The sequence below is a fragment of the Pseudophryne corroboree genome, chromosome 12, assembly GCF_028390025.1.
Source record: "Pseudophryne corroboree isolate aPseCor3 chromosome 12, aPseCor3.hap2, whole genome shotgun sequence".
NCBI lineage: Eukaryota > Metazoa > Chordata > Amphibia > Anura > Myobatrachidae > Pseudophryne > Pseudophryne corroboree.
The window spans coordinates 21,280,555-21,294,030 of record NC_086455.1 but is presented as its reverse complement, the minus strand read 5'-3'; the positions used below and the strand labels follow the sequence as shown (position 1 = coordinate 21,294,030).

The following is a 13,476-nucleotide window of genomic DNA, read 5'->3' as shown; positions in this document are numbered from 1 at the left end:
AAATCACTAGTTAGTCCATATCTTGTATATGAGCTACTTTTTTTAATCCCCCTTTTTAACCCGGGATATAGAATTCTAGGGGGTGCAAAGGACAACCACATTAATGGAATGGGAAGGGCTAATATATAAATCGAGATTAGAATAGTGGTTGATTGCAGCCTATTTTCCCTGGTTCTGTCAGAGCAACATAAATAGTTTTAAAAGGTCCATTAAACCAAACACAAATTGAAACAATGGGGGTCTTTCCGAGTTGATCGCTCGCTAGCAGATTTTAGCAGCATTGCACACGCTAAGCCGCCGCCCTCTGGAAGTGTATCTTAGCTTAGCAGAATAGCGAACGAAAGATTAGCAGAATTGCGAATAGAAAATTCTTAGCAGTTTCTGAGTAGCTCCAGACCTACTCACAGATTGCGATCAGCTCAGGCCGTTTCGTTCCTGGTTTGACGTCACAAACACACCATGCGTTCGGCCAGCCACTCCCCCGTTTCTCCAGACACTCCCGCATTTTTTCCTGGCACGCCTGCGTTTTTCCGCACACTCCCAGAAAACGGCCAGTTTCCGCCCAGAAACACCCACTTCCTGTCAATCACACTCCGATCACTTCAACGATGAAAATTCTTCATTCGGACGTGAGTAAATCTACTAAGTTTTGTGTTAAAATACTTAGCGCATGCGCACTGCGTACCATGCGCATTTTAGCCTTAATCGCTCTGTTGCGAAAATCGGCAACGAGCGATCAACTCGGAATGACCCCCATTATTCATAAAAGTGCATATAAAAGTTCCATACTCTGATAAAACCTAATAGAATGTACCTAACCTTATTATGTACTTTGAAGCAAGATACCCTCATTAGATTCTATAAAATCTTTAAGTGGTTTATTAATTTTTTATTTAGCGTGACACATAGTTTGATATGACTATATCCTTCCCCCACACACACACACAAATACACACACACAGTCACACACACACACACTTTATGAAATATTTTGTTGACTACGTTCAATTCTTAGAAACACATGTGAATAATGAATTTTGCAATTTAGACTTTGTGAATGTTAAAACAATAATTTGTCTATTTAACTGTGCTTAGCGGACACAGCAGCCACCTGTCTGCTTGACCTGATAGAATGATGCTCAGTCTCTCTTCATGTAAGTTTAATACTGTGCAGGAAGTGGAACTTCTGCATCTTGCATCACTTTGTAATGAGCCGGGAAGTAGAACATAGAGAATAATTCATGCTTGCACGCACTTGCCTACGCACCTGCAAATCTTTAGGCTACGGAATCATGGCAAGTGAAGCTGCCGATCAGAAGACAGACACCACCGGAGTCATCGCAACCTCATTCGCAACTATGCACGCATATGCAGCCTATACACAATAACGAGGATCATCGACTGCTTATTTAGATCTATGGCTGCGCGGACCGGACACGGCAGTAGCGACGCTGGCACCACGTTTTTGTACGTACATGATCGCAGCTGGCGACATATACATAGAGGTGACTGAAATGCATCGCCGCTCCCTACAGGTGTGACTTATTTACCACGGTGATCTGCCTCCAAGTATATCCAAGTTGGAAAGTCCATAGACCAATGAACAATACCCGAGTCTGTGGAAACCTCTGCAATCCGCTGAGAACCTGTTTTCTGTGTGATCCCCGGAGCTGCTGCAGCTACTAATTCCCTGCTCGAAACTCAGACAACCAGCTCACTGGAGGAAAGATGAGACTTATATTGGGGTGGCCCAGAGACCCTTTGGGACTATCCGCTGTGATGGTATGTAACGGCAGCCAATGAGATGCTGGCTGGCGGAGAATTGTCATCTCCTAGTGTGGCTGGAATGAGATTGGAGACCTGCATGTCTATTTTGGATTCTATAAAGACTGGGCATAGGGCCTAATTCAGTAAGGATTGCAAATTCTGCTAATTATCAGAATTTGCGATCCTTTGGATCACACGCTGGGGGCTGCCCATCGCAGGGCAAGGCCGCCCACCAGCATACTGACCAGCGCCTCCCCCCGTTCAACAAGCAGAAATTGCGAACGCATCGCAATTTCAGCTTGTTAGCAGAAACTGAGGATGGCTCCTGCAGGAGGCCAGCCGCCATGTTTTTCGATCACATCGGCTGCGTGTGATGTCACGCAGATACCGCGATCACGCCCCCGTTAGCGCCACACTCCCCCCCCCGTTCGCGCCACAACGCTCCGGCTCCACCCTGGAAACGGAGCATTGTCACCCCCTGCCTGATTGACAGGTAGAGGCGGATTGCATTCTCTGCGGCCCCCCACAGAAAGTGTGGGTGCATGCGCAGGACAGGCGCTGTGCACACGCCCGCGCCCGTGGGGGCGATCGTAATATTTCCGGTTGGATCACAATTTGCAATCCAACCTGAATTAACCCTATAATACGTTACAGGTTGAGTATCCCTTATCCAAAATTCAAAATCACACATTTTTGGTTCCTCTACTGAGATAATGACACATATATATATGTATGTATATATATATTTATTATATATCTAAATAGATAGATAGATAGATATCATTATCTCATTATAAGATAGATAGATAGATAGATAGATAGATAGATAGATAGATAGATAGATAGATAGATAGATAGATAGATAGATAGATAGCATTATCCCATGATAGATAGATAGATAGATAGATAGATAGATAGATAGATAGATAGATAGATAGATAGATAGATAGATAGATAGATATCATTATCTCAGTAAGGTACCCAAAAAATGTGGGATTTTGGATAAGGGATACTCAACCTGTACCATATGAGAATATTAAATGAGCATTTTGGAGAGACTGCCTTACAATAACAACTGGTATATACTTGTGAGGGGTGGTAGTCATGTGACCGCCGGTCGGCTGACCGACAGTCACATGACCTCCTCCGTGAGCCCGACGGCTCACTATCCTGATGGTCGGCATGCCGACCAACAGGGACTATTTCCACTCGTGGGTGTCCACGACACCCATAGAGTGGGAATAGAACCCGTGGCGACCGCAGGTCGCCACCGAGCCCGCAGCGTGGCGAGCGCAGCGAGCCCGCAAGGGGCTTGCTGCACTCGCCCCTCCCCGCCGGGATCCCGGCGTCGGTATGCTGCCAGGATCCCGGCGTCGGTAAGGTGACCGGCGGTCAGGAGACCGCCGGTCACCCGTACTACACCCCTTGTGAGCACTAGCAAATGAACAGTTATTTATTACAAACATTGTGGCTGGAAGACATATAAGGCGGGATGTAATGACTTCCAAGTTTGCCGGGAGGTGTGGGATGAACTTGGACGTTTCTTTAATGTGGCAGTCGCTTTAAAAAAAAAGGCAGAGTTTGGCGGCATCAAGTACCTCCAGCAAATTTGGACGGCATTACATCCTGCCTTATAATCTCCAATTGCTACAATTAATTTATATTGCTACACTACCCCGTTACCTCCCCAAACAGTCTCACTGCGAGCGCAATTGCAATGGTTCACGGCACGTGTGCATTGCGATCGCAGCACATATGCAGTCTGCTGTTGTCGAGACAAACATGAATTACTGTAGGCCTAGGTGCCCATAAGCCTGCGGCTTACTAAGTTTCAGCTATTGCTTGTTAAAGTTGCGTAAAGACTGGTAGGTTCCAGGACTTGGATTCTGCAAAAGTAAAAATAACCACAGACGACAACGTTTTATTTTTCTGTAAAAATCTCCATATTGTTTATTCAGAATCACAGCTTTTAATCTGTAACATTTCTGCCATCGGCGGCTAGCCAGGGAGAGACCGAAAGCCCAAGTATCAGTGCACATATCTTCCCTGGCAGAAGAAGAGAAAGTTTGACAAATAGTACAAACTTTTATAGAGAAGGAAAAACAAACGTATATAGGATATAGAATGTTAATATGAAGTTGCATTACAAATTAGCAATAGCATAAGACGCCATTTTAAGGTTTAAACATCACCCCCACACCGTCAGAGCAGCCATTTTGTGGGATGAACCATTGTTCATGAGATTGCAGCCTAAGAATTGTTGACATCGCTGAGTCATGAGGCATGTTGTGCCTCACTGTTATCAATCTTTCCTCTAGGGCCAGATTATTGGTTCAGCCCCCAAACTGGCTAGCTCCACCGTGTTCAAGCAACAGATACACTTTGAGAACCATGAAACCTTCCCAGGGTTCAAAGGTCGGTGACTAGATTTCAAGAGCATCAAACATCGGCGGCAAAGGTGGCTCAAGATGCAGAAAGCAGTAGGATTTTGTACATCATGTCATCATTCTCAAGAAAACAAATGTATCACACATTCTTGTTAAATTAAATTTTCCTGACATTTCATTAAAAAAAAGAAAAAAAAAGTTATATTTGAACATGCGGTTTTATTCAAACTAAATACAAATTACTCGTCTTAAAAAAGGCCTAACATAACATACATCTGTATATATGTGCAATTACATATTATTTCCAGTGCCTCGGGCTGAAGCAGTTTTCCGCTGCACACATTATTCATATTAAAGAGTGAACTGTACTGCATTTCCTTTATTTAAATGTAAGAACAGATCTTTTTACTCAGACGTTGCTCCTTGCAAGCTGCCATCTCTCAGTGAAAGTCCAACCCACATCAAGTCATCGACTTAAATCAACAAATAAACTGCTCTTTCAGCATGAATTAATGTAACTTACTGTGTTTCTATACAGAAAAGACTAAAGCAAAATGTAGTTTGTAAAAGTTGCACAAGGGCACATCAAATAAACAAGTCATCTGGAGGTAGAAATCCCTTTTAATGCGGAATGAAAGAAAAGAAAATCACCGGTCTACTGCCTCACACTGGGAGAGATGTATTAAAGACATTGGGGTCTATTCATGAAGCAGTGAAAAGTGTGGAGAAGTGAGCCAGTGGAGAAGTTGCCCATGGCAACCAATCAGCATCGAAGTAACATTTCTAATTTGCACACTATACAATTGTATGGAGCAGCTGATTGGTTGAGAGAGATAAAGTGCCAATTCCTGACATTTTTCAAACACAGCCTGTTACACGGCAGTTATCTTTCTCTCTCCAATGTTTGATACATTTCCCCAATAGGGTGGGAAATGCCATGAAACTCTTGTGAGTAATAATCTGTACTAAGAGCCACGGAGAGGCGGCACAAACGTTTCACTCACACAAAAATACACTCCTTTGGCTTAAGTTCCTCATCGAATAGGCAGAACTATTCCGCATTTAAAAAAATTGGACAGTGAAAGGGTTTTTGTATCAACAGATACAAGGCCCCAACTTCAGGAACTTGCATAAAGAATTGTGCAAAGATCAAACACAATAGGCCGGTGAAGCAGAACAGATCTCTTTACATATACAAAATGTCTCCCAAACAGGAAGAAGGGGACAATCCATTGTCACGTGTTCTGGAGAATTGGGTGTGCTATTTTTAATGGGCTACACTCAGAAATTCATATAGGGCGATATTTAAGTATTTGAAGAAAATACACATATATAATAGAGCAGCGGATGTTTCCCCACAGAATAGGTCACACCAAGCTCCCTTACAGTAACTGATCGGTGAAGGAGGGAAAATAACTGGAAAACAACATTATATGGCATGGAAAATTAGCATTACCCATTACTGTTCCTTGTGGAAAGTAAAGTGATCATCTCCACAGATTTCTGAGGTAAAGTCCCCCCAGAAAAAGAAAAAAGTCCTATGCATGACCTTTTTTTGTAATTTTCCTACAGCGCCATGTTCACACAATGCAATATACAGCACATTACCTACGGGGGAACAAAATTACCTCAATGACTGTAAAACTATAAGGGGGATTTATGAAATATTGGAGAGATATAAAGTGGAGAAAATGCCCATGTCTAGCAACGTTTCCACTTTATCGCTCTCCAAGATAAATCTCTCTATGAGAGGTAAATTTACTAAAGCTTCTAAAGATGAAAAGTGGTCATGTTGCCGATAGCAACTAATCAGATTCCATCTGTTATTTTCTAGGATGCAATAGAGAAATGATAGTCAAAATCTGATTGGTTGCTAGGGGCAACATCACTACTTTTCATTTTTTTTAGAAGCTTTGGTAAATGTACCCCTAAGAGTTATTATATTATTCTTAAGCAGTTATGCTGTCTGCTATGGTGGTATTTTCTACTCAAATAAAATAAAAATACTGAGAAAATGCTGAGAAAATATCAGTAGTACAGAACACGTAATTAAAATTAAACATGATACAAATCCTACTTCAGGCATCTATTCATGAAGCAGTGAAAAGAGTGGAGAAGTGAGAGTTGCCCATGGCAACCAATCAGCTGCTCCGTACAATTGTAAAGTATGTAAATTATAAATGTTACGTCAATGCTGATTGGTTGTCATGGGCAACTTCCCCACTGGCTCACTTCTCCACCCTTTTCACTGCCTTATGAATAGACCCCATAGTTTTCCAACACAGGAAGCTAACACCACCTTCCCCTCCATTAATCGCATATGGGTTATGCAGCTGGTAGCGTCAGGAGCCAATGTAGAGAGACGTCTTCAAATCAACCACTTTCCAGAGCTAACCCTGAGATTTTATATTCAGCTCCTGTAAATTGTTTGGAAATGGAATATAATGTGTCACGTACGTGACTTACCAAGAACAGGTGAGGTAAATGTTGAAACCCTTACCACATGTATTTTTTTTTCCCTGTTCATTGATAGGTGACTGGAAAATAACGACTGATCTACATAGAAAGCCAGCAAGTTACAGATAAATGAGCATATTACAGTGTGTAGCAGTTTCTGCTGAGCAGATGACACAGGAAATATATTTTACAGACGGTCTTGTCTATTTGGTTAAAGAGTAAGAGGTGAGACTAGGCGCGCTTATGCGTCTCACCGGAAAGCTTAAAGTACACGAGTTACTGAGTCCGCTATTTGTGGCAGAGCCTGGTTGGGGTCTTAGCAATGATACTGATTTGGGACCCCACCCTCCATTTGCAAAGAAAACCCAATATGAGATGTTTTTGAATAATCTTGGCCCCTCTGTGCCCAATGGGCCCTAGGTTGCCTCATCAATGACCCAGCTCCGATGTGTTGGCTGCACTAGCAAATTGAACGCAGCCTATCGATGCATAGGGAGCTAGTGACATCACTGTGGCAGATTGTCAATATTGCTGAAGCACACAAAATGGCTGCCTTCTCTAGGTGAAGGCAGCTGGTACACTTTTAAGGTACTCTTCCACATGCACAGTGTGAGTTTTTTCCAGTGAGACTAGAAAGTGTTCCAGCACAACCTTTAATATGCAATCAACAGCTCAGAATATTTTCCCTTTAACTGCTCTTATTTCTGGTTTACAGGGAAAATACTTTATATTGTGCAAGGATGGGTAGGCTTTACCTCAGGAACACAAGTGTACTCAGCGTCACCTTGACATTAAATGGAAGACCACAAAGTAAAAGACATTTAGCAGCGTCTCTGCACACTTGATGAAACACTTTTTTCCTCTCCAAGATAAGCTATCAACAGGCAATATATGTGTACTACTACATTGTTCTCTCTGCCCATGTGCCATCTCAGCCAGTTTACTAACAGGAATACAAGACTGCCTCCATTTTGCCTCAGGAACCATCTCAGCCAATTTACTAACAGGAATACAAGATTGCCTCCATTTTGCCTCAGGAACTATCTCAGTCAATTTACTAACAGGAATACAAGACTGCCTCCATTTTGCCTCAGGAACTATCTCAGCCAATTTACTAACAGGAATACAAGACTGCCTCCATTTTGCTTTAGGAAGTCCAAATACTACTATTACTACATGTTAACAGCAATTGAGATAATAGCACTGTCATAATAAAATAAGCCAGCCAGCCGAGCCAGGTAATGAAACTACAGGAAATGTGCTTTGGAAATGCTCTACGCTCACCAGTAAACAGGACCACGTGCTTTCATCACGGGAACCAAACACCTCCAATAAAAGCTTAGGCAACAGCAGCTGTTGTTGGACCTCAAATCCCTGTATGCCCTATTTCCTCATGCAGATAAATAGTGTGCTGAAAACTGAAACTAAAAAACACAGAGAGGGGCAAACGTGATGAGCGCAATTTATCAAAATTGACGATTACTGGAGCCGTATAAAAAGCATCTGCTTTTGCCTTTGAAAAAAGTGCCCCTTTAAAAATTGCAGCAATAATCTTTGATCATTACATTTTCCTCAGGGTATCTTAGCCAACTTAAATGTAATCAGGGGCTCTTTAGTGGTCATCACATCAGGTCTCCCATAATCCTTTGCCATATCGCGGGGCTAGGAATCAGACACTTGTGGTAGAACATTTTTAGCAATGTTCCTTACTGATAAAACTCCTGCAATGCAGGTGCTGATTAATATTGTTCTTAAGCGGCTTTGTTCATGGACTGTGGGTACATCCTTGAGCATTTATACTACAACACGTCAACAATTCTGGAGTTCCTATTATTTAAGGCCATTTATGGCAGCCGTTCAGCGGATGTCTCAAAGCTCCGACGGTATAATATTTGTGCAAGAGATAGTTACTGGGTAAGATGCCAAATGTGCGACTGGCACCCTTTCTAAGCAGAGCGGCACTAAATTATATCCAGATGCCTCTTATCTTAAGAAGTTTTTACCCTATTAAAGATGGCTAGCACTTTCAGTCTGAGCAAAAGCAAATCCATATTTTTCATTAAAAGTATGTTTGAGATGAAGGAGTTTCACAGCATAAATTAAAATCGGAAGACAGGCCTACCATTATAAACCGTGGCAACATAAAACTGAAATAAGCAGTATTATACAGTATATTAAGTCAGACACCTGCTCATGTCACCGACTCACAAGGGAGACCGCCATCTTGTAAATGCAGCCTCTGTCGACCCATGAGGAACCAGTGAGATCACTGACGCACTTCCTGCCTCAGCGATGTCACTGCTAGTGAACTAATGGATGTGTTTTACCAAACAAAATGGATGTGTTTTACCAAACAAAAGGAATGTGTTTTACCAAACAAAATGGATGTGTTTTACCAAACAAAATGGCTGCCTACACGATGTGAAGGTGACATTAGCACTTTAACCTTCTGACAGCTATTTCCCTTGATGCTAGCTGACCACATCTGGTGCCATCATGTTCATCAAAAGCAAAAAAAGGGGATTAAGGAATGAACCCGGAGAGAAAAAGTGCATAGTTATACTCAAGACTGATTTATGCAACAACCTAATTGGGTTTGAAATGGTTAGACACTGAATTCCCTTGACCGTTATGCGTAAAGCAGAAAGGTAAAAAAAACACTAGAACTAAGCTTATGTAAACATGGGTAACAATGAAATGGTTTAATTTGTATTGGATAGCACATTCTACAAGACTACACAGTGACACATGCCTCAGCCAGCGGCCCACAGCCTGCTGCACCCTCGTAGACATCGCTCACTGTGAACACGGCCGAGCCTAAGGGTTCCGGATGCGCAGGCTACAAGCAAATGTTTTTAGACCTCAAGCGCCTCCAGTAGGGTGGGGGGGTTTCTCCCTGCATATATAGCAACAGCCTGCTGCGTCCCACAGCATGTACAGCTGTCCCGAGTGGGGGGTAAAGAAAAGTGCAAAGCCAAGGGACCCTTCCAGAGGCAGCCCATCTTCTCTCCTCTGGGCTCCTTGGCTCGCCTTGGGTCCTTGGCTCTGCAGTGTGAAGCCAAAAGCAGGAAATATTCCTTTTGGAAATGAGAACATTGTAAAACGCGTGTGCCCATCACATTAGGCTTTTCCTGTAGTGACTGCTCAGTTTCTGTTTAGAGTCTGGGGATTGCATGTCCGCTTGTTTGTATAGGTCTCTCAGATCCCTAATTTCCTGCAGAACCTTCCTGGCCTGCCTCCAGTTGGAAGAGGCTTCTGCTAAAAGCCTCTCAGCCTCTTGCAGGGAGTTCTCCAAGTCCACCTTACCAGAGGCTTCCTTTCCCTTTTTTGACCCTTCCCCACATTCTTTCACGTCGGTGAGAAGTTCCTGAGTTTTATCAATCTTTTGCGCAATCAGTTCCTGTATTTGCATCATCCTCTCCGACTCCGAGACCTTTTTTGGTAGTGGTCGGTGACCAGAAGAGTCTGAACGGGACAAGATCTCCTCCATGGAGGCACACTTGTTCTTCTCAGAATAGGACAACTTTTTGGGGACCTGAGGTGTGTAGGTTGTTCCCTTTCCAAACGAATCACGATGCAAAGCCCATTTGTCCCAGGGTACTTGCTCCCGACCGTGATGGGTATCTGACCTCCCCTTTTCGGGGCACTTAAAGTTCTCAGAGTCTGATCTGCGGCGGCTAGAAGCCAGCTGGGCCACTGATTTATCCAGGTTCACCCTGAAGCTCTGGTCACAGCTTTTCTCTTCTGGAGAGGCGTCTTCTTCCTGGATGAGGTCTAAAGTCAGCATTCCATCGGACGTTGAGGTAGATGCCTGCCGACAAGTAAAAAGCACATATTAACCGCATGAAATATTCTCTAACATATCATTGGCTGAGAGAAGGAATCGCTATTGTTGATGCTACTAAAATATAGATAAACTACCGTGCCGAAAACGGTTATCTGAATAAATATATAGTTTAAAAAAGTAAGAAATATTTTTTTTCACCAACAATAAAATCACTGGTGAGAGCAATTTTATCTCAAGCGGCAACACTGTGTTCTATAGGGGAAGATGTATCAAGCCTTAGAGATAAAGTGCCAGCCAATCAGCTCCTAACTGTCATTTTTCAAACAGCCTGTACGTAACATGACAGGAGCTGACTGGTTGTTACTTTATCTCTCTCCAAGGCCTGATATATCTCCCCCATAGATAGAAGCACGCTGAATTCACCTTTTTAAAAAATTATTCAGTGACTGTAATCATCCACTTCAGCTTTCTGTGTTTGCAGCTGAGATGTCAGCTAGGTCAGAGTTCATGGGTTACAGGTCACAGTAAACCGGAATGACCCAATTTTGACATGGAGGCACCTGTTGTTGACGGCGGCATAGAGGCTGTCTGCATTTAAAATATATTTTTTAAAGCATAAAATCGACTTAACCTAATGACCCTGGAAAATATTATGACCAACATAAAACAGCAGGTGATGCCATAAGACCCCTGCTGCCACCGGACAATATCATGGCCTAGATCCAGAACTGGAAAACTTCAGTATATACTTCTAGAATTTGAAGCATCGGGGTGGATAAAAACATTAAAGAAAGTTAGAATGACTTAACATCTTCTTCATTATAATTACAGTAATTCATTATTATCCAGGCCGCTTGCCCAAAACTTGTCAAGTACCGGTAATTTGTGTTCCTAAAAATCAACCACAATGGGTCACCTTCTCCGCAGAGGATCTTTGTTAGCCACCTAACCCCCCACCCACCACCACCACGTGCCCAAAATGCATTACCAATTAGTAATTTTTCCAGCTAGAGTTTTCATGCAGATGTTTGCCCATTTCTGATAACAAATGAATCGAACCTTGAGTCCCCCAATCTGCCATTTACGGTATACGTACCACTGCCATGAGGTGACCTCTTGTTGGGGGACGTCTAGAGTGTTGTATTTTTGCTCTATCCCGGGTGGGATGGGCCAGATAGCTATCTTCTTCCACCGTGACCTACAAGTGACAAGGTAGAAAAGAATTGGTCAGACCGATTACAAATTTCAATAGTGATCCTATATCCGCACAGCGAAACGGGGCAATGGCTGCAACTTAACCAACTGTTGACCACTGCAGACCAAGATAATGGGGAGGTTGGAAGTATATAAACCTCACAGATCATGTAACAGAAACCACCAGTACACCAGTAACTGGCTTTGTACATGTGGAAGAGAGCATGGGAAAGCGGTGGTAGGGGCCAATGCTTAATTGCTGAGGCCAATCACCACAGAGACATGGACAACCATTAGAGAGGCCATAGCTGCAGACAACAGGTGTAGATTAGAAGATTGATAGTACATAGATAGACAATAGGTTGTCACCAGATGGTCGACAGGCAGGGTCAAAAGGTCCACAGATTCAAAAGGTCGACACAGAAAAGGTTAACACATTTTTTTTTATTTTAACACTAACCCTCCGCCAAGTGCCTAACCCTAACAATTATGTAAAACCATGGGTCAACTTTTCTGTGTCAACTATTCGAATGTTGGCCTTTTGACCGTGTCAACCTAAACCCATGTTGACCAATTCACTGTTGACCTTTTTACCCTGTCAACGTATTGACTGTCTATCATCTGGATACTGCAGACAACATGGAGACTACAGGTTATAGCACACCTCCTGCTTACTGCTTGGAATTCTGACCTGATGGCAACAAGGGTGAAAATAAGCGAGAAAGTTAAATATTAAAAAGTTCAGGGATCTTATCCCTATTTTTACATGTGTGGGGTCCAAAACATATGCAGGAACAGTTCATTACAGATAACAGAAACGGGCCAGCTGCCAGGATACGCAGCCCGTGAGGGCACCGCTTACCTCATCTAAGATGCGGTTCTTTGCTCGAGTGATTGCAGAGTTCAAGGCATTGATCCAAGATTCCTTCTCCTCAGGGCTGACTGCGAGGAAGATCAGGTTCGGTGCCTAACAAAAACAAATAATGTCTCCATTACTTACAATAACTGTGGTCTGATACGTTGAACAGGCTTGTTTATTAGGTTCAATTAAATGTAATTAAATGTGCGATGATCCAGAGGCCTTAAAGGGGTCCATCGCTATAGGTGAAGATGGAGCATTATTACAGGTCTACGGGTGGCATGTAATGTGCTACTTCTCCCCGAGCACGTGTTGTTTGGGAAAGTAGCCTGACAGGACATGAAGGATCGCGGTGCTAACAGCTGAAGACAAGATGGGGGACGGAGGGGTCAGTGAGACTCCACAGGTGGGTTCCAGAAGGAACAAGAGTCAGCCTCCTACTCTACGAGTCCAACAACAATTCTATCAAACGTGCTGATTCCAGCAGATCCGATCTAACAAACTAATTAAAACAGGACAGTAATATGACTGGAATGTTACGCCTACAGACTATATAAATATATATATATTAATAAACTAGATACCGATACTATGGTTGGCCATTGGCCATCAATGGTTTAGTAAACATCAGTAGTCAGAGGCTGCTGGAGATGGGGTTTGCCATCGATGGTCAGCCACTGAATGTATAATATTGAAGGATGAGCCGATGGTGAAACACAAATGCATTTTGCACATGAGCGGACGCCGTTATAATTTTGCTCATGAGCAAGCGCAAACATGTGTAGGCACCATCTGCGCATGTGCAAAACATTGATGGCTTCTATCACATGGGGTTTAAACCATCGACCATCAATAGCAGAGCTGTCGATGGTCACCACTAACCAGTACACAAGGTGAAATTCCAGACTGGAACATATATTTAATGTTGTAAATCTAAGTTTCAGATCCAGATTCCTATTAAAGCATTATATCACACACAATCATGGTGGGGGGAGGGGTGTTACTATTGAAACATACTGCCATTA

The 13,476-nt window shown here is 43.0% G+C and overlaps 1 protein-coding gene across 1 annotated transcript in view; it reads right to left on the bottom strand.

The window, feature by feature from the left end:
- Positions 1–3,686: 3,686 nt before the first annotated feature.
- Positions 3,687–13,476, bottom strand: part of PLEKHO1 (pleckstrin homology domain containing O1) — a 35,185-nt gene continuing 25,395 nt past the window's right edge. Inside the window, exons 4-6 of the mRNA XM_063947176.1 lie at positions 12,455–12,559; positions 11,495–11,596; positions 3,687–10,422 (exon numbers count right to left, since the gene is read on the bottom strand). Coding sequence (XP_063803246.1) covers positions 9,727–10,422; positions 11,495–11,596; positions 12,455–12,559 — 903 coding nt within the window. The 3' untranslated portion in view covers positions 3,687–9,726. The remainder of the gene's footprint in view (positions 10,423–11,494; positions 11,597–12,454; positions 12,560–13,476) is intronic.